We start from the raw sequence: 18,961 nt of genomic DNA on the forward strand, positions 1-18,961 counted from the left end.
AGCAGCCTAACTAGCTAGTTATTAGTTAATAATCAAGCTATTAGCTAGATGACCTTATAATGCATTGTAATGTCCAGTTATTCTTGCAGCTGAGTTGTGGGTGAGATAAATCTGCCCGACTATGTCATCATTTCATGCACATGTTGGGCCACATGTAAATGTCAGCTGTCATATCACAAACAATGACGGGATGATGGGTTTATTGAGACCATGCCAATAAAAGCAGTTACTACATGCACATTCCAACTGAAAAGTTGCTACAGAGGTTTAATACTATAGTATATCACTATATGCAGGTGCTGTAAAATGCAACAGGGGGACATGTCAAGCCAAAGATCAAGAAATTGATTGATATCGATTAAAAGATGGCTAAAATTCAACTCACTCTCTTTAACAATATTTAACACTTCACAAAATTGAATGTTAAGTGATTTGTGTTTTAGTTATTTGTGCAAATGGTGTGTTTCACTTTATACGTATTTACGGATTTTAAACTGTTGGGAATTTTTGTTAAATTAATATGTCAATGTTTCATTTCTTGAATTATTTGATTTTTAGAACATTAATCGGAAATCAGTCTGGTGTTCCAATCTGTAACGAATGGAAAATGATGAAGCTGGACTCAAATGCGAGGTGGTTTTATGTAACAAGATGGAAATGTAACAAGAGAGCTGAGACAAAAACCTCAGAACTAGGAAATAAAACACTTGAAACAGAATATCGACCACGACTGCACTTCATATGCCGATTATAATTTGCTTTAAATGATCGTTTATTACTGTTGGTATCGACCACGACAATCGATTAAGGTATAGGCCCAAGAAATTCAATATCAGTGCATTGCTAATTTTTATCATTATTGATTTTAATTTTTAAATAAACACAGAACATTTTTATCGGGGGGTTAAAGCGGTAGGTTTTTGAGAAGGATTAGGAGGTGAGTGATACTAAATTCAAATGAGATATCGCTAGAGTCAGCGCTTCAATATAATTGATGTACCTTAACCAGTTAAGGTTAATTAAAATACGTGTTAGATAATCTTATAGGTAGCTAGCCGAGCATCAGTTGTACATTTTTTACATTTTCTGATGAGCTCAGAAAATTAATTATAATTCTACTTTATTTTAAATGTCATTGATGTTGATCCAACTGATATCACCGAAAGATCATTACAAAATTTTCTTTGCTCTGTGCACACCTTTACTCCAAGATGTCGCAATTAGGTAACTAAGATTTATTTTTTAAATTGTCAGTTTGCATTGTCAGTTTAGTCATACTGCTTGTATTTGGACAAACTTTTTAAAATCATTTAAATTATTTAAAATATATTATTAATATCTGTTAAACCCACTTTAAAGGTGTCCAATCACATATCAACAGCTTTTAAAGTTCCAGCGAAACATCCCACCAACAGAATTCGTCGTGCTCTCTCCAGGAAGAACACAAACGAAAATATGGCGTTGCGAAGGGGACTTTTGACAAACCGGACATCGCTGTAAACGTGAAACTGGCGAAAAAACAGTAATGACAATTATAAGTACAGTACGTATGGCGCTGGTAAAGCATTTTTCCTTCTGTTTATAGCTGTTGACTTAATTAGCTAACTTACCTTTTTTAGTGTACATGTAGAGCTATCGTATATCTAGCTAGTGTACATGTAGATATTGCTAACTAGCGAGCTAGTTATTAAAGTAACTGGGTTATCAACAGCGACATCCTCCAGTAAATGACTAGCATTAGTTATGTTAGCTAGCTGTCATAGCCAAGTGTCTTATGTTATATCCTAGATGAGCGAGGTAGTTAGCTAGCTAGCTAGCTACTATTGTGGGTTACGCAGTTAGCTAGCTAGCTAGCCAGCTATCCAGCCTATCCAGGACAGTTTATCTGCGTAATGTGTGTGGGATTTGGAGGTAAAAAATCGTTTTAAATATCAAAATCCTTAAATATGAGTGATTACAATTAGATGTCATACAATAGTCAGCTAGCTAGGATGCTACCCACCAAAACAGTAGTCTGTCCTAAGATCTAGCTAGGTCTGGGTTTTATCAGTCTTAATACGAGCAAACAATTTAACTAACGTTAGCTATTTAACTGCTAACTAGCTAGTAATCCAGAAAGAGATGGTTCAGATGTATGAGATGTAAGATGTTCAGATGTAAGACCTATTTTTGTCACGCCCACCATTTAAAGCCGGTTAGTAAGATAAGGCGAATAAATAGCAGGAGTATATAAAGCTAGCTAACGGTTTTGCACTGCACTGCAGACAAGTAGAAAGCTAGCTAGCGTTAGTTGCTTTGGCTCATCACTTAATTGGCCTGCAGTGCACATTTGAACTTAACGCCTTTGCTTTGCTTTTGTTAGGTTAGGTAACAAGCTTTGTTGATTGCGTTTTAAAATGATTAGGATGTCTATTGTGGAGACCATCAACCTTACTTTTTAGGTCAGGCAGTGAGTTCAGATTTTTTTCATTTGTGTCCTGAGTAAACAGTTTTACTGTGATGAGTGCTCAATTTTGCTTCATATGTTTCATTTTTGACTTGACAGAACAGGAGCCTGGAATATAAAACTATTCTTTCATGTTTTCTCAGCGCTGATACAATATAATTGGGCGCAATAGTGACTTGATAAGCAAGTAATGAGAACACAGTTGATGTGTCTTACACCAAAAAAACATTTGACTGTGCACTCCTAAATTGTCTGGACTGGGAAACACCAGATTGCATTTTGCTTTGCATTTTGCTTTGCACTTTGTACTATTTTACCAAGCATTCTTATATTATTAAGTCCATATCATTATCTTGCATTACTGCACAGAAACGTGCTCTTTAGGGTTATAATAAGTGCTTAAGTACTCAGCTTCGTGGTTTCTGGCAGTTGCAGTAAGGGATCTGAAGGAGCCTCGGTAGTGCTTTGAAGCCACTACACAAGCTACAAACTTTATTCTGCAGGGTAATGGTTTTTTTTGCTTTACAGCAAAACAGTAGTGTACACCTTCTTTCTTTCAGGCCTGAGCTACGAAGATCTGCCTGCCTTTCACCTGCCTATCCCTCAGAATCATGTCCTGTCACTAAAGATGGGAGGCAGTGGATCCAAAGCTAAAGGAACCTGGCCTTTTACCAGCTCTGGGGCCAGTGGGGACTCTTCTAGTGAAGTCAGTAAGCATGCTTTAGCCAGACTTCGTGGCTCCAAAAATGCAACCCCTTTTATCTTTACAAGGAGGAGGTAAATATTTATCTCTTAAAAAAGTTAAATATGGTGGAAAGATTTGACTCATGCAGTTTATTCAAGAACTATATTCATGAAATGTGTGAGAATTGTTACTTTCAGAAATCATAGTAGGAGTTTGGAAATAAGATTGCTGCAGCTATTGTAGCACTCTTGGTAGAACAAGGTGTTGGCAACACCAAGGTCATGGGTTAGCCTAGTTTCCCAGGAAGTGCACATACTGTCATACTGATAAAAATGTGTAAGTTGCTTTGCATAAGAGCTTTTGCCAAATGGTCTAAATGTGAATTCCTTTGAACATTTTTCTTTTTCTCATGCATTTTCTGGTCAAGGATTAGCTCTTTAGTCCTTTTTAATAGCATGTGGTATTAATATAATTGACAATTGTATGTTGCAGAAAGGTCAGGCAGTATCATGCAGAAACATAATCTAGAGTTATACATTCAATATATTTTAAAAGTCATGTAAATAGCTAAGTTTTCCAAAGAAAACTGGATGTAGAACTACTTGCTGTTTAAATAGTGGCAACCATATGGATTACATATACCACTGTGTGCTTCCAGTTCCCTGTACTATGATGAAGATGGAGACCTGGCGCATGAGTTTTACGAGGAGACGGTAGTAACCAAAAATGGCCGAAAGAAGGCCAAGCTGAAAAGGATACAAAAAAACCTCATACCTCAGGTAACCATTGACATGAGGGTACAGCCCAAGGGCGCACACCAGGTGTTAAAGGCAAACAGGCTGTATCACCCATTTAATGCCCACCCACACCATTGCAAAACAAAAACCAAAAGGAAAAATCTAAGGCAAAACTCTCAAATTAGGCTGCCAAGTAAAAGTTGGTGTCTTACAAACCTAGATGCAAATTTAAGAGTAGCTCTCTGATGTGTGTATTAAAAGCCTACTCAGTTGACTAGAGGGATGTGTTTGCAATGCATCCATAATGAGTCAATTTTATTTAAAGGAGTGAAGTCATAGCCTGCAGGTGTTTGCAGAGGCACAAACCTCAAAACAAAGATGATCTTTTGTGTGATTTCTCACCATAGTTGATTTTGTTTAAAATGCTCTGAGTTCAGAAATAAAAACTTAAAAATGAGCTCAGTTAGGCTCTGAAAGAGCTTCTGGGACATACTCTATATCTATTCTGCCTGTTATGGGTGTGGTTATTGATCTTTTTTTAGCCACTGTGCTAAGCACAGAGAGGTGTTTGACAAATATGGAAATCTTAGAAGTACACTGCGCCAGTACAAACTCTCCATATGAGCTACTCTCATTTCTTTCTAAATCATATGTCTATATGCAGGTTGTCTGTTATTTAATAGAAGCTCTCCAGGCAATAAATAATTAAATAATTTAACTTAAACCATTGTGGCTGCCAATTACAAATACACTAAAATTATATCTTATGACCAAGTAGTTTTTGTCTTTTAATCTTTAAGAATAAGCTCATTGGATGTTTTTTCTTCAGGGAATTGTGAAATTGGATCATCCACGAATCCATGTGGATTTCCCAGTCATCCTTTGTGAAACGTAGACACAGACCTTGAGAGAATACAAGATGTTTCACCAACCAAACCTATCATCCTTCCAATACCATTTTACCTTCTTTGATGGGCTGCAACCACTCTGAACATCATTACCATTGTAGGTGTTCCTCTTGGAGGATGAGCCACATTGCCCTTGTGTGTCTGGGAGGACTTACTGCACCTCAGCAGGATTTGCCTAGAGGCAGCCTCTTGGTGCTGTAGAGTGGAATTTGAAAACTAGGGTGAATTGGAGTACTTCTTTTACACTTTGTTGTACTAATAGAGAGTAGACCTACATACTCCTGCCTTCTGTGATGTACAGATATTTAAGAGTCTTATGTTCTTAGAACATGTGAGTGAAGGATGTGGTATGGAAAATATTGGGACAGGATGTCCATCCTGCATGGTTGGACTGTCAACAAAGTATAGCATGTCTTTATTGTTGTATATAATTATTATACTGAAGTCTGCCTCTGTTGTATTTGAGCCCAGACCTGCACTAGTCATCATCTAATGTACAGTAAGTTATGATATACTTGAATAAAATGAAATGGATTACTAAGATAGCTAAGAAACTGGTATAATTTGTTTGTTGAGTTCACTAGCTGTGCTGCCAAACAGATAATTTTTGTGAAGGTATATTTTGAGAAATTCTCACAAATATTTCAAAGCACTGCACCAGTGCTCTGAATTGTCCAATGCTTTTGGTTTTGAAATGAAACAATAAGAACACTGTGGCAATGTGTTTCTCTAATTTCCGTGGCTTCACAGAAATTCACACACCGCATCAGCATTTAAGTCAACCTGCAATTCAATTTTATTGCAACATTGTAATGATACTTTTGGAATATGTTATGCTAATATACGTTATAATTAGACATCAAAATAAGCTTTATAATATATGTATTATATATTACAATTTTATAATAAATCAAAATTTACAATCTGGTTTATTGTTTTAAAAATTTAAATGAACTTTGTCTTTTAGATAATCCATAGTTCCAGCCCAACAATACATATTTAGGCTCTTTGTCATTAATAATCTCAGTAAAAACTTGGTATTTATGATTTATATTTATTACTACCTTGGCAGGCTGTTTCATGTTTGCAGTCTTTATCTTAGCAGGCTGAGCTGTGCTGTACCCGGCCTGTGGAATGTGGGCCTAGGTAAGGGTGGAAAGGGCTAGAGGTTACACTATTTGTTGCATTTCTAACCCCTGCTTTGAAGCTTGCCACTGGGAGGCCCATCCACCAGCTTCTGCTTTATTACTGTTGTAATAGATGCACTGTCAAAGGCAGGCAGACGCTCAACAGTACATTCCATTGGAAACAGCTGCACCAGCGTGAGCAAGCAGGGGGAGGGTTGCCTAAAGCAACTGGGCTGGGGCCCACGGCGGATACAGCGGGACCTCTTGGGGCACTGGAGACACTGGTTCCACCCACCTACATGTAGTGCAAACATGCCTGAACAGGATACCATGTCTGTGCACAATCACCGACACTGATAAGATGTGGACTGAATGAAGTGTGAATGTCAGGGGTGGCCAGATGATAATTATGAATATGGAAGGTCGCTGCTTTTTAAAGGTTACAATAAAATCCTCATCTGAGAGGAAGCTGTTTTAGCTTTGACAGTTATACTATTTAAGGCTTGTACTGAAAATGGGTTTCCACAATTACCATTATCTTTAGACCTAATCTAATCATAATCTGCTCAGAAACATGCTGGAAGAGCTGTTAAATAGTAGTGAAAATGTGTCTTCATAAATTCACATCAGGACTTCTCTTCCTTGGAAAATAGCTGACAGTTACAAATGATGTTGTCAGGCACCTCTTTGAAACTCTATTGACAGAGAGATAAAGGCATTGCAGATGATTAGCCTGTCCTCTCCGGACATGGAAGGATGGGTGGGTTTGCATTCATGGGGTGTGGGTAGCAGAGGGTGTGTGTGAGTTCAGTTCCTCTCACTTTGTTAGGGTTTCCTGGCCTGGCATGCTTGGGAGCAGCGGGGATGTAAAGCCACTACTCCAGAGTGAGTGGGAAGTGTTGGGAGGAAGGAAGCCTCTCTCACTCACACAGGCCACATACAGAAGCACTAGGGGAGTCAGCAGAATCAAGGAGAAATCGCATAACGGGATCTAGACAGGTCATTCTTGGCCCAGAGCAGGAGCAGTTCAGGCCAACAGTGATCTCATGTCCTACCTGTCATGTGCTCCCTTTAGGATTTCCGACTTCCACACCACACCCCCTGCCCCAAAGATCCCTCATTTGTAGGACAGTGAATAATCACACTTCACTCTGTAGGCTTACTCAAATTTCTGGTGTGCATCCACATCAGTTTAAGAAAATTATCTTAGTTTAATACAAACATTGTAAAAACTAATGTACATTAAAACAGTAACTTAAATGTAATGAACACAAAGCCAGTATGATTAATTTTTATGTAATATTTAATTTAATTGTGGGTTTATTGACAAATCTTGGTAATGACGTATGTTATTTGGTGTTTGCAATAGGTTCAGTGGGCAGGCTGTTATCTTATGTTCAGGAGTCAAAAAAGAAACCGTTCATCATGATGCTAAAGAGATCATCTTCCACGTGGATTCATTTCATTAGTTTATGCAGCATAAGTCCACGTGACGTTGTGAAAAGCACGCCCATTGAAAGTCTACTATAAATATAACGTTTATCTGGCCCCTCCCCATCCTGACAATCAATGGGACAGACGAAAGTAAACCTTACAGTACAGCACTACTATTAATAAAATACTTTCAAACAAAGGAAGTTACTTAAGAAAGAAATTACACTTCGAAATTTTTTTTTATTATTTGTTTTAGTGTTTTAAGACGTATTTTGAGTCACTCTTACTTCGGTGTCAAGGAGTTAGTGTTGTGCGCGGTCAGAGTGTGGTGTCTTAACTCCAGCTTTTAGATAACTGAAGGACATAGTTTATCCGGGAATGTTTTCTGATTTTGATGCTAGCGGTAAGTCTCTTTCTTTCGTCTTTTCTATGTAGGCTATAGATTTGGGTTTCTATGCATATTCTTGTTTTCAGTAATCTTTTTAAATCAAAATTTCACCCGTTCTGCGGGCTGTTAAATCGAAATGCGACGTTTCGTGAGCTATGAACATAAAAGATGTTTATTATTATTATTATTATTATTATTATTATTATTATCTGATATGTTATAACTATGTTGTTAAGAAATAACTTTTCTTAGAACAAAATAATAAAACTAAAACTTGACCCTTTCCGGTTATTTATGAACTTCGTTTCAATTTAAATAGGCATATCTGGATCATCGAATGAACAAAATTATCAGCTTTGGGAATGTAGAATTGTTAACCAGAATATATAACGGTTCCTATTATCTTTTGAACAGAAAGTCACAAAAGGAAGGCAGTTATTGTGAATTCATCACAAAAGCCATGGCTAACTGGTTCCTGTCTAAATGGAAAATCTGGGTACTGCTTCCACTAGTCTTGGACTATGTTGCTGTCGCCCAAAATGTGAAGTCCACAAGATGGCCTCTGTACCCTCAGAAGCCTTTGCTCTTAGCCTGGAATGCCCCCACAGAGGACTGCGGGCACCGCCATGGCATTCGATTTCAGCTGGATCAGTTCCAGATAGTGGCTTCAACCAATGAGGGTTTCACCAAACAGGACCTCACCATTTTCAATAAAGACCGCCTGGGCTTGTACCCATACTTTGCATTGGACGGCACCCCAGTTAATGGTGGCCTTCCCCAAATCGCCAGCCTTTCTCATCACCGTGAGAGGATGCCCATCGGCATTGAGAAATATATTCATGACCCAGCGGCACGGGGCCTCGCTATCATAGACTGGGAGGAATGGCGTCCTCTGTGGATCCGCAACTGGGACACCAAGAACATCTACAGGAACCAGTCACGTCTCTTGGTATCCAAGAAGAACCCGACCTGGGAGAACACCCAGGTGAGCAAAGTGGCCCAGCAGGAGTTTGAGATGTCGAGTCGCACTTTCATGCTGGAGACCCTGCGGCTGGCCAAGAGCCTGCGGCCCAACCAGCTGTGGGGCTTCTATCTTTTTCCTGACTGCTACAACCACAACTATCGCAACAGTTTGGACAGCTACACGGGCCGCTGTCCAGACCCAGAGGTGGCGCGGAACGACCAGCTGAAGTGGCTGTGGACGGAAAGCACAGGCCTCTTCCCATCCATCTACATTGGCTCGGTGCTCCGCTCCACGCCTTTCGCTCGCCAATTCGTCCGGAACAGGGTGAAGGAGGGAATGAGGGTGGCGTCACTGGGTGAGGGACCTGCACGTCCGGTTTTCGTGTACACCCGCCCCACGTATGCCAATGAGATGGAGCTGCTTACTGAGGTAAGGTTGCCAATGCCATTATATACTCTCACTCCTCATACACTTACAATGTATCATCACTACAAAGTGGTTTGAACTGAAGCCAGTACTGGCCTTCCAGTACTGTAAAAGCCTGATGTAGTAATTGTAGAAACTTTATATGATCCCAACAACAGAAATCCGTGGATAAAATATTTTGGGTAATTGTAACTGTTCTTGTGGGTTTACATCAGCATTTTACACTGAGTTTAGCTTGATCAGAACTAGAATATAAGCTCTTGATACACAAAGACTCCAGCATGACTTTTATTTACACTCGTGTTTCTTTGAATGGAGGTAAAATGTGCTTTTTGGAGTGTGGAGGTGCAACTTTGAAACTTTAACATGCATATTTCACTCTCAAATGGCAATATCCTCTTCTGTGAATTTTTCATATTCTAAATTGTTCCACTGGTCTTGAACCCCTTCACCCCTTATCTCCACCAACAGCCTTTTCCCTCTCAAATAATTGTGTGTGTGAGTGAGTGAGTGAGTGAGTGAGTGAGTGTGTGTGTGTGTGTGTGTGTGTGTGTGTGTGTGTGTGTGTGTGTGTGTGTGTGTGTGTGTGTGTGTGTGTGTGTGTGTGTGTGAGTGAGTGAGTGAGTGAGTGAGTGAGTGAGTATGTATGTATGTATGTATGTATGTATGTATGTATGTATGTATGTATGTATGTATGTATGTATGAATGAGTGTGAGAGAGTGCCTACATTTGAGCATGCAGGAAGGGTGCTGGTCAAATCTTTCGTCACCTCCCACTCCTCTGGTTATTTCTTTACTAAAGTGAGAGTAGACATGCAAAATTGTCACCAACTAAAATAGTTTGTGTAACTTCTGAATATAATAAGAACTACCAAGCAAGGTCAATTAATGGAATAAAGACTTGTTAACGTGATTCTTTTATTGGTTCCTCTCTGCAGACTGACCTAGTGTCCACCATCGGAGAAAGTGTTGCACTGGGAGCTGCTGGCATCATACTCTGGGGAGATGCCAGTTACACCAGAAGCAACGTAAGCATTCACACATTAGCTCGTGATGTCGCAGCTCACACTCAAAACACAATGAAGTCAGTGATGATGAGTGAATTGGGAATATCAGTACAATCAATTCTTTCTGTCTTTCTCCTGCCACCTCCCACCTAGGCCAGCTGCTCCAGTCTTGACCAGTACCTGCGTGGCCCGCTGGGCCGATACCTCCTCAATGTGTCCACGGCAGCCGAGCAGTGTAGCCGCTCCGCATGCAGCGCCCAAGGCCGCTGCCTGCGCCGACGGCCCGACACGGACACGTACCTGCACCTCAACCCCCGGAGCTACACCATAGTGGCCCAGGAGAGCCAACTGGCTGTCAGGGGCCAAATGGGTGCAGAGGAGCTCAAGAGTATGAAGGAGGACTTTGTGTGCCAGTGCTTTAGTGGCTACCAGGGGGACAGCTGTGAGCTTCAGGACCCCCTGCAGCAGAAGGGGAGGGGAAACAGACGGCAGGCAGCGTTGTTGTTCTGCCTTTTGCCACTGCTGCTCACTGTATGAGGCTGAATAAGCTGAGCTCAGTGCATGACGGACACTCACATACTGCTGTAGAGATTTAAACACTTATGTTTTTATAACACTATACAGTGTGCTCTTGAAGCCACTTTGCTGTATCATTGCCTGCGCCTCTTTCACATGTGTTTTATGTGGTTGTTGTATTATAATATCAGTGCTACATCGTACGAATGTTATTTTGGAGCACTGTAGACAGAATGTGCAGTATGGAAGATATGTGCATTGAAATTTGCTATGCATTGTGAAATTCAGGTTTGATTGTGAATGCTAGTGTTCAAAGCAAAACTCTTAAGTTTAAATATGCACTTTTGTTTGTCACATTTATGGATCCACTAGGGACGCCATCATCAGCTGAAGGAAATTGAAGATATTGAGCATAATAACAGTATTTCTCTATAATTACAGATAGTGGTGCTCCTAAGTGATGCACTTTTATCTTTATGGGGTAGTGTAGAAATATTCTCTGATTCCGATTGAATGAGTGAAGCAGCATCTCACATGCCAAGACACGTTATATTTTTATATTTTATATGTTGCGTTTATATTTTGTGTTATATTTTATATTTTGTGTTGCTGTAAGGTGGTGAGACTATCACTAATTTACCAAAAGACTACTACTAAAGGAGTACTGTTGCTGTTTTTTAGGTTTACATTCTTAGTCTCTTGTTCTCTCTCTCGTACAAAACATGCTGTACTTTGGGATGCCCCGTGTTGGCCTTTTCTTTTGTTTCTGTGGAATATCTGGGGTGAACCAACTGCTGTCTGTTCAGGTCAAACCATGGCAAAATGAACATTTACAGTGTTAAATGTCTCCTTTTTGTTCTATTTAATAAATGTCTTTTTTAGGCACCTGGTAGACATTAGATGAAAGAGCAGTGATTATTTGTAACCAGTTTTCTCAAAAACAAATGGACAATAGTGGCAACTTCTGTTGACAATATTACCAGACTGGAACCACATGTACCAGTATTTATTTTTTAAGTACAAGTGCCGTCATAGGTTTAATATGGTATTAAACTGAGACGAATGAAGACATAAAAGAAGCTCTTACGAAACTGTAATACGTAGGTCTGTTTTACAAAGAACAAACATCTGTATGGCGCCAACCCACAATTACAGGGCTCCACATGCCAAGGAGCTATATTTGTGTCCGTTGGTAGATCTTATTGGGAATTTTTCTTTGGCTGTTGCAGTCAAAATGAGCCATACAAGGATCTGACCTGCATATGGCTGATGAATACGGTAACAGTGTTTGAATTCAAACTACAGCTGCCACAAGATGTTCTTTTAGTCTTTATAAATAGATGATTCAGATGAACATTTTAATGCCCACTTATAAAATAAAGATAATTAGGTTACAATATTAATTTAATATTTAACTCAACAATTTAGTGTTTCTGGAAGCCGGGCACACATATCACTGACAGATTAAAGCGGGTGATCTTAAAACAATTTAAGTCTCAATTAAACTTAATGGGTTTGTTGGGGAGGGAGGGGGGACGCCTCAATCCCAATTATTCGGAAATGTTTCACATGGGGAGCGTTTTCTGCTTTTGCTTCTCACAACTCCGCCCTCTCGCTACACTCCGCCCTGTTTGCGGTGGCTAGGGAGTTGTTCCTCTTTTCGAAGCAGTTTGGGAGTCACGAGTAAGCATGCTAAGCAACCGCGTCTAACGCATAGCCTAATCACCGCGTATTAAAATATAGGTAAGGCAGTTGTTTTCTATTAAACGCTTTGTTTGGTTTTGGATAAGAGATAGGAAAGAGCGGTTTTATTCTTTTAATACCTTCGGATAATTCGATAACCCTCGTATTTCTGAGCTGTATTCCCCTTAAAATATTTTTACGAAAATAACATAACCGGGAGGTCATGCGTTTACGTCTGGACGCACACGGACAGAATTGCACTGTATGGTACTAAAGTTAAAATGTTTTTGGAATTACACAAACTCTTTGCATTCAAGAGTTTACACTTTTTTGAATGGCATGCGTGTTGAATGACAGTATCTTCAAAGCTACTTAATTTTGCTGACAAGTTTAGGCTATTAACTTGACGTGGTTGTTCTTTTTACAACAGCAGCTGTAATCTATGACAACGAAATCTACGACCATTTGCTTTTAATGTCCTACAGCTGCTTCTAAAAGACTCTGAACATTGAAGTTTCGTTTTGAAATGAATACTTATCACCTTAATTTACATTTAAATGGTCACATCACATTTAACTGCAGATGTTCTTTCCATTTCTAAAATTTCACCGTGTGTCTCATTATTCCCAGGCAGGTATGGACACTGTTGGGCACTGGACATGCTCTCTGGTTTTCATTTTGACTTTCATGATATGTCCAGTCTTGGTCCAGCCAATCAAGTCTTTGCCTTTGGTCCCCTTCTTTACGGTGTGGAATGCTCCCACCGAGCGCTGTGGGACTCGCTATGGCATCGACCTCGATCTGAGCGTCTTTGACATCATCTATAACCAGAACCAGACCTTCGTTGGCAGTAACGTCACCATCTTCTATTCAGACCAGCTGGGCCTCTACCCGCACTACACTCAGCAGAATGAATCTGTGCACGGCGGTGTTCCTCAGAACTGCAGTCTGAGGGCTCACCTGTTACAGGCAGACTCTGACATCCGGAAAGCCATCCCGGAGCGGACCTTCCAAGGGCTGGCCGTTGTGGACTGGGAGAGTTGGCGGCCACTGTGGGAGCGGAACTGGGCCAGTAAGGAGGTGTACTGGCAAGGCTCACGGGAACTGGTTAGGGCCAAGCACCCTCACTGGCCACCAAAGCAGGTTGAGGCGCAGGCTATTAAAGACTTTGAGGGGGCAGCTCGGGCCTTCATGGAGGAGACCCTGCTGCTGGGCCGTGCCGAACGGCCGGGCGGACTGTGGGGCTTCTATGGCTTCCCTTGCTGCTACAACTACCAATACAAGAAGAATGAGACCTACACCGGAGAGTGCCCTCCTCTGGAAGTGAAGAGGAACAACAAGCTGACATGGCTATGGAATGCCAGTACAGCTCTATATCCTGACATTTACCTGGATCTGGGGCTTAGGGGTCGTGACCGAGAAATTCTGCTGTACACCCGACACCGCGTCCTAGAGGGTATGCGGGCAAGAGAGCAGGTCACCCTCAGCCCTCCATCTGTTATTCCGTATGCCCGGATTGTCTATACCTACACTCTGGAGTTTCTTTCGCAGGTCAGCAACCCTCCCAAAAACATGCAAATAATGTATTGTTAACACTAAAGTATTCATGCACAATTGCCATGAATTTAACCACTGAAGTGATGAGTTACCCCCTGCCCTTTGACTGATGTTTGCATTCTAGGATGATCTGGTTCATACCATCGGTGAGAGTGTTGCATTAGGAGCAGCAGGAGTGGTACTGTGGGGAGATTCACTCTACGCCCGGAGCAAGGTATTAGAGTATTAAAAAAGAGAACTCGTGCCTAATTGTATATGTATATATTTTTAAGTTCCATTTAGTTCTTGTCCCTAAGGTCCTCTTTGAAGCATATACTTTTATGATGTCATCAAAGAGTAAAAGTGGAGCAACCGTTCAAGGTGTCAGAGGACTGAAAGCGGATTTGGGACGCGCTTCGTCTAGCATCCCTTCACCTGTTTAAATCAGTTTTTGCAGTGTCGCTATAGTCACACATTCTTTTCTTTCATGCCTTTCTGATGTGTGAAATTATGCCTATACATCTGCCCAGCTTTTCTGTTTAACCTTAACATTGCAGGAAAAACGGGCAACACCAGATCGTGAGTCATTTGGTATAAACATTCACAAAGTGGTGAACAGGCTTTACTAGATTACCTAAAGCACATTATACATTAAAAACATTACTCAGTTATCATGTCATTTTGTTCACGTGAGTGAGTTTGCTTAAATGTATTCAGTTTTGAAGTATGATGTATAACAGAAAACACAAGTTTCAGTTATGGTAAACTGTCATAATGCAAAATCTACCAAAGCCTTATTGCCTGGCTTGTGTGTTTAATATCACAACGGTAAGTAGTGCTTTTTTTCCCCCCTCAATTTTAGAATTTTGACGTGACCCTCAAAACCATATTAATCTGGGAGAGGTTGCTCTCATGCTCTCTCTTTTTATAGCCACCTTTGGTTGGAACATCACAGGATTGCAGTGAAATGGGTAAAAGCCGCCAGTGTGGCGCATCAAGTGCTCATAGCACTTGTGAAAACATCCCACTGGGAAGCATTAAAGAAATGGGAGACCCTATGCCCGTGCACACCTAAATGGGCATGTGTCTACAAAGGGTGCAGGTGTGAGTAATGGGACACAGCCTCCTGTCCCTGTCTGTAAGGCAGACGCTTCTTTAATCTTCTCCTTCACTTTCCAGAGCACCTGTAAAGCCGTGAAGGACTACCTGGACACTACACTGGGCCAATACATCGTGAACGTGACCGAGGCGGCATTCCTCTGCAGCAAGGCCCTGTGCTCGTCTCGGGGCCGTTGCGCCAGGCGAGACCCAGGGTCAGTGGCCTACCTACATCTAGACCCAACCTTGTGGGTCATCATTCCCAGAGCGGAGCTTCCAGGCGGGCCCACCGAAGGCCCGTCCTATGTAGTGCAGAGGAGGGCGAGGAGTGGTATGGGGAAGAGGAGTTCTTTCACAGGGCCATTTAAGTGCCAATGTTTCCCAGGCTGGAAGGGGGATCACTGTGAGAATCCAATACCTTTTAACAATTCAACCTGAATAAGGGTCCTAGGGTTATTAACAGCCAAATTTCTGGCTTTTATAAACTGGAAGTGTTTTCATCTGGGTAATGACCCAATGCCAAAATCTGATCATTTGCGTATGGAAAGACATGGATAGCTTGCCCTTAAGCAAAGCTACGCTAGGCTATTTGAACTTGAGGGTTCTGACTGTATTTTAAAAAGAAAACAAAAGGCAGTTGACATGTTTTTCAGTTACAAAAGGCCATTTGAAGATGGTACTTCTTACCTTTTTATTGTTATGGCATATAGCAGCTCAAAAATGAATTCATCCCACTATGCTTAGAACTGTATAGCCTCATGAAGGCCTGTTGTATACAGGGGTTGGCTCACACAGTCATCTTCAAGATGCAGTAAGAAATTCTTTATAATGAAATTCATAGCCATAACAAAAATGCACCTTTTAAAATAAATAAAAAATACTGAGGCACAAGAAGCATGTCAATGTCAAGTGACCTGTAGAAATGAATAGTAATTTCTAACGGTGAAGTGTGACAGTCACATTTTTAGCATGCTTGTTTTTTAATTTAAAAATAAATTGATTTTATATAATCAACATTTTATGTAATCTAGAAATGCTGTTCTAATTAAACTGCCCATTTGTTTGTGGCTTTCAGATTTGTAGTAGGTTCTTTTGTTACCCTTCTTTTGTTACCCTTTTTTTTAGTTTATTTTTTAAAATGATTTTCCTATTTTGTTACTATTATAGTTTGCTTTCAGAATGTACACAGCTGTTGTCGTCGTCGTCGTCGTCGTCACCCCAGCCCCCGGCCCCTTCAGGGTTTTCCCTGTATTTCATCTACCACAGGTCCATAGGCGTATACCCCTTGCATCGCCGCTAGATGGCGCTAAATGTATAGCAAAACAATTTTGTTGGCGTTCTTTCTTTACTGCCATTTTAATTTTGGCAATCTATTATATTCAGTAAGGCTCAGCCAGTAGTTTTACTGTTGGGCATCGTTAGAGAGCAGTGACCGGGGGACTATGGCAGAGTGTAGACTGATCTGGACTGAAAAAAAGACTCTATATATATATATATTATATAAATAATATCCTAGAGTTTCTCAAAGGTCAGATTTCACTCTACATAAGAGACTTCACAAGTTATAGGAATCAAACCGATGACTGAGGTCCAATACTAGGATCACTTGCATGAAAAATGTTTTTGGCTCTTATGTTGCAATAAATTGACCCAGAGGACCCTAAAGGACTTATCATACATTAGCAGTATAACCGCTGTTTAAATGTATCTATTTGTAATTGTCTGGGTGCATTAGGTATTTATGCTTATCTTCAGCTGTGGTGTACATCTGCATGTACTAAAATTTTCATTGCAAGTATGGTGAAAAACATCACTTGCATGTTAATATGGGGGGAGGGGGCTAGCCCCCTTTCTGTCTATCTGGTACAATGCTATAAAAATCTAATTTTGGCATAAACTAATTTGTATGTAGATCTTAATACCAGCTGAAGCCTTCAGAGGCTCTAGGCTGGAGGTGTTGAACTGTTGTGCTTTCTTGGTTTCTAACAGCTGTCAGCTTTTTCCACCCAATCATTGTACTGAATTAGTGAGTGAGGTTATGCAATTGTTTGGTACAGTTCCTACTTACTTGGCTCTTAACTGCTTTCTGATCTGGCTCAAAGCTCAAAGGAAGCCTTGATTTCCAGACCATTGTGTCCACTGGATCTGTTACCATTCAGAGTGTACGGACAGTTTGAACAGAAGTCTTACTTCTGTCACATTTATCACTGAGATGCATTCTCTCCAGTGTACAACTTGCCACAGAAATGTCAGAGCCTTGTGCCCCTAGACATTGAAACTGGTCTAGAGATTTAAGATCAAGAGCAACAAACATATCTGGACTTTTTGCCTGTGCTTTCACAACCTTCCTGATAAGCCTGACTGTATATTTCAGCAAATGGGACTTCTGTAAGAAAGGTGGGGTGCCCTGGAATATGTCATCTGGTTTCTTGAGCAGTTAGGGACTGATTCACTGCAATGTATATGCATTGAGGAAGCTATAAATTGACCTAGATATGTTATCAGCTAGAAATACACTAGAATATTTAGATACATGCCTAGGGGACCATATGTGTTGGAGCAAGGAAAACATTAAAATGTGTTGAGAGTGAGCTCCCCTGTACTGAACTACGACCTCTGTCACAATTTTTATTCAGCTGTGTAAACACCACCTAGGCCCTAAGGCAGTGACCATCGATCCTTCTCTTATAGATTGCTCCCTACATACTTCCAACCCCACTCCACCGCACCTAATTGAATGAATCGCTAGCCACCTACCTAGTGTTGGGATGGGACATTCTCTTTTGATGGGCCTAGTGTGTAATAGCAAAGTCACCCAGAAGATGTAACCAAACATGGCTGAGATGCTGTGACCACGATATAGGTCAAGTTAAACTGCTGTTCAGCTGATATCGCCAAAGGTTTGAATGAATGCGTTACATACATCAAAGGCAAATCTGTTCATAGACAGGAAATTAGGCCATTTTCTAAGCAGTTTCTAAGCATGGTGATGTTTGCCAGTAAGTAAAAAATATCCAGGTAGAATCGCATTATGTTTAAAATGGCCATTTCAATAACAGAATAAAATGAAACATAAATAGTATTTTGGCGACTCTGCGTGATGATTGTGAGAAGATCCTCATTCTCATTCCCGGAGATAAGGTAAACGAAGGCCATTAAATTCCGTCTCACTTCCATACCCTAAGAACCGATTGGATTGACCCAAAGAGGCACGCCTGCTGCGATAAGCGGGTGTGGATGCTGATAATGGACGGGTGTTGCCTGTTTTCCATTTCCTCTCCCCCCACACCTTCTTTATCTGCTTCCAACCTGGAACGCCACTCCCAAGACAACTGTCCGAGAGGCACGATCCCTTTTGGCTGCTGCCGTGTCCGTCCTCCTGCCCCACCTCCCCCACTAGTTTGGCCTTCCTCCCCAGGCACTGCATGCAGCTGTTCGCAGCTGTCTCAGCCCCTCTGGTGATGTGACCTCTGTGCCATAACCCAACCCCACCCCCCTAGCTAGCTCCCGGCTTTTTAGAAAGGCTTCGTTATGCGTGTGCCATGTGCCCTTGGAGAGAGTGAGAGCTGAAGGCGTTGGTGCGCTGGCCGCTGATTGCACCTATGCACGAAGGCTTTCAGTCCTGTAGTAGTGCTGAGTGTAAGTTTCCACTCTGTCCTCTGATTATGAGCCTTTCAGATGGAGACCTTTTTGGGGGTGGGGGGGTGGATTTGAAGTGTGAAAAGTCTCCACTGAAACACCCCCACACACACACCCTTTCCAGCCTACGGACTGGTTAGACTAGATGGGTCCATGGCATATGCATCATCATGCTCTAGGTACCAGTAAATGGTTACTGCAAAAAGACTTACAGTATGTGGTCTTGGCCAGAGTATGCCACTGATATATTTGAGTGAATAACTTAAATTGCATCATTGTTTAAGATGTATTAATAAGCATAGCTTTACACTGTTCAAAGTTAATGCTCTTCTCATCTCCTGATTAAGAATTGGCATATCTGTAGTGT

General features: G+C 41.1%; 3 protein-coding genes across 10 annotated transcripts in view; all 3 read left to right on the plus strand.

Moving 5' to 3' along the window:
* The first annotated feature begins 1,396 nt into the window (after positions 1–1,396).
* On the plus strand, positions 1,397–5,317 carry tusc2a (tumor suppressor 2, mitochondrial calcium regulator a). 2 transcript variants are annotated; one of them, XM_027000548.3, is made up of 4 exons: positions 1,397–1,543; positions 3,007–3,223; positions 3,790–3,910; positions 4,698–5,317. In XM_027000548.3, exons 2-4 carry the CDS (start codon positions 3,075–3,077, stop codon positions 4,761–4,763), a joined length of 336 nt encoding a protein of 111 aa, XP_026856349.2. In that variant the 5' UTR covers positions 1,397–1,543; positions 3,007–3,074; the 3' UTR covers positions 4,764–5,317. The 2 variants fall into 2 exon arrangements, with proteins under 2 accessions (XP_026856349.2, XP_026856350.2); XM_027000549.3 differs by having other exon boundaries at positions 1,411–1,558.
* Positions 5,318–7,329: 2,012 nt separating this feature from the next.
* hyal2a (hyaluronidase 2a) lies at positions 7,330–11,532 on the plus strand. 2 transcript variants are annotated; one of them, XM_081718201.1, is made up of 4 exons: positions 7,330–7,740; positions 8,045–9,118; positions 10,054–10,143; positions 10,276–11,532. In XM_081718201.1, the coding sequence occupies exons 1-4, from the start codon at positions 7,732–7,734 to the stop codon at positions 10,657–10,659; spliced, it is 1,557 nt and encodes a 518-aa protein (XP_081574327.1). In that variant the 5' UTR covers positions 7,330–7,731; the 3' UTR covers positions 10,660–11,532. The 2 variants fall into 2 exon arrangements, with proteins under 2 accessions (XP_081574327.1, XP_081574328.1); XM_081718202.1 differs by having other exon boundaries at positions 7,367–7,740; positions 8,140–9,118.
* Positions 11,533–12,274: 742 nt separating this feature from the next.
* The window catches only part of hyal1 (hyaluronidase 1), a 38,106-nt gene continuing 31,419 nt past the window's right edge, over positions 12,275–18,961 (plus strand). For 2 of the 6 annotated variants that reach the window (XM_081718402.1, XM_081718403.1), the window contains exons 1-4: positions 12,396–12,583; positions 12,952–13,872; positions 14,003–14,092; positions 15,037–15,170. In XM_081718402.1, the coding sequence (XP_081574528.1) occupies positions 12,545–12,583; positions 12,952–13,872; positions 14,003–14,092; positions 15,037–15,170 (1,184 nt within the window). In that variant the 5' untranslated portion in view covers positions 12,396–12,544. The other 4 variants (XM_081718400.1, XM_081718401.1, XM_081718398.1 and 1 more) reach the window with 4 other exon arrangements.

The sequence above is a fragment of the Electrophorus electricus genome, chromosome 7 (genome assembly GCF_041902795.1).
Source record: "Electrophorus electricus isolate QZ-2024a chromosome 7, ASM4190279v1, whole genome shotgun sequence".
Classification (NCBI taxonomy): Eukaryota; Metazoa; Chordata; class Actinopteri; order Gymnotiformes; family Gymnotidae; genus Electrophorus; species Electrophorus electricus.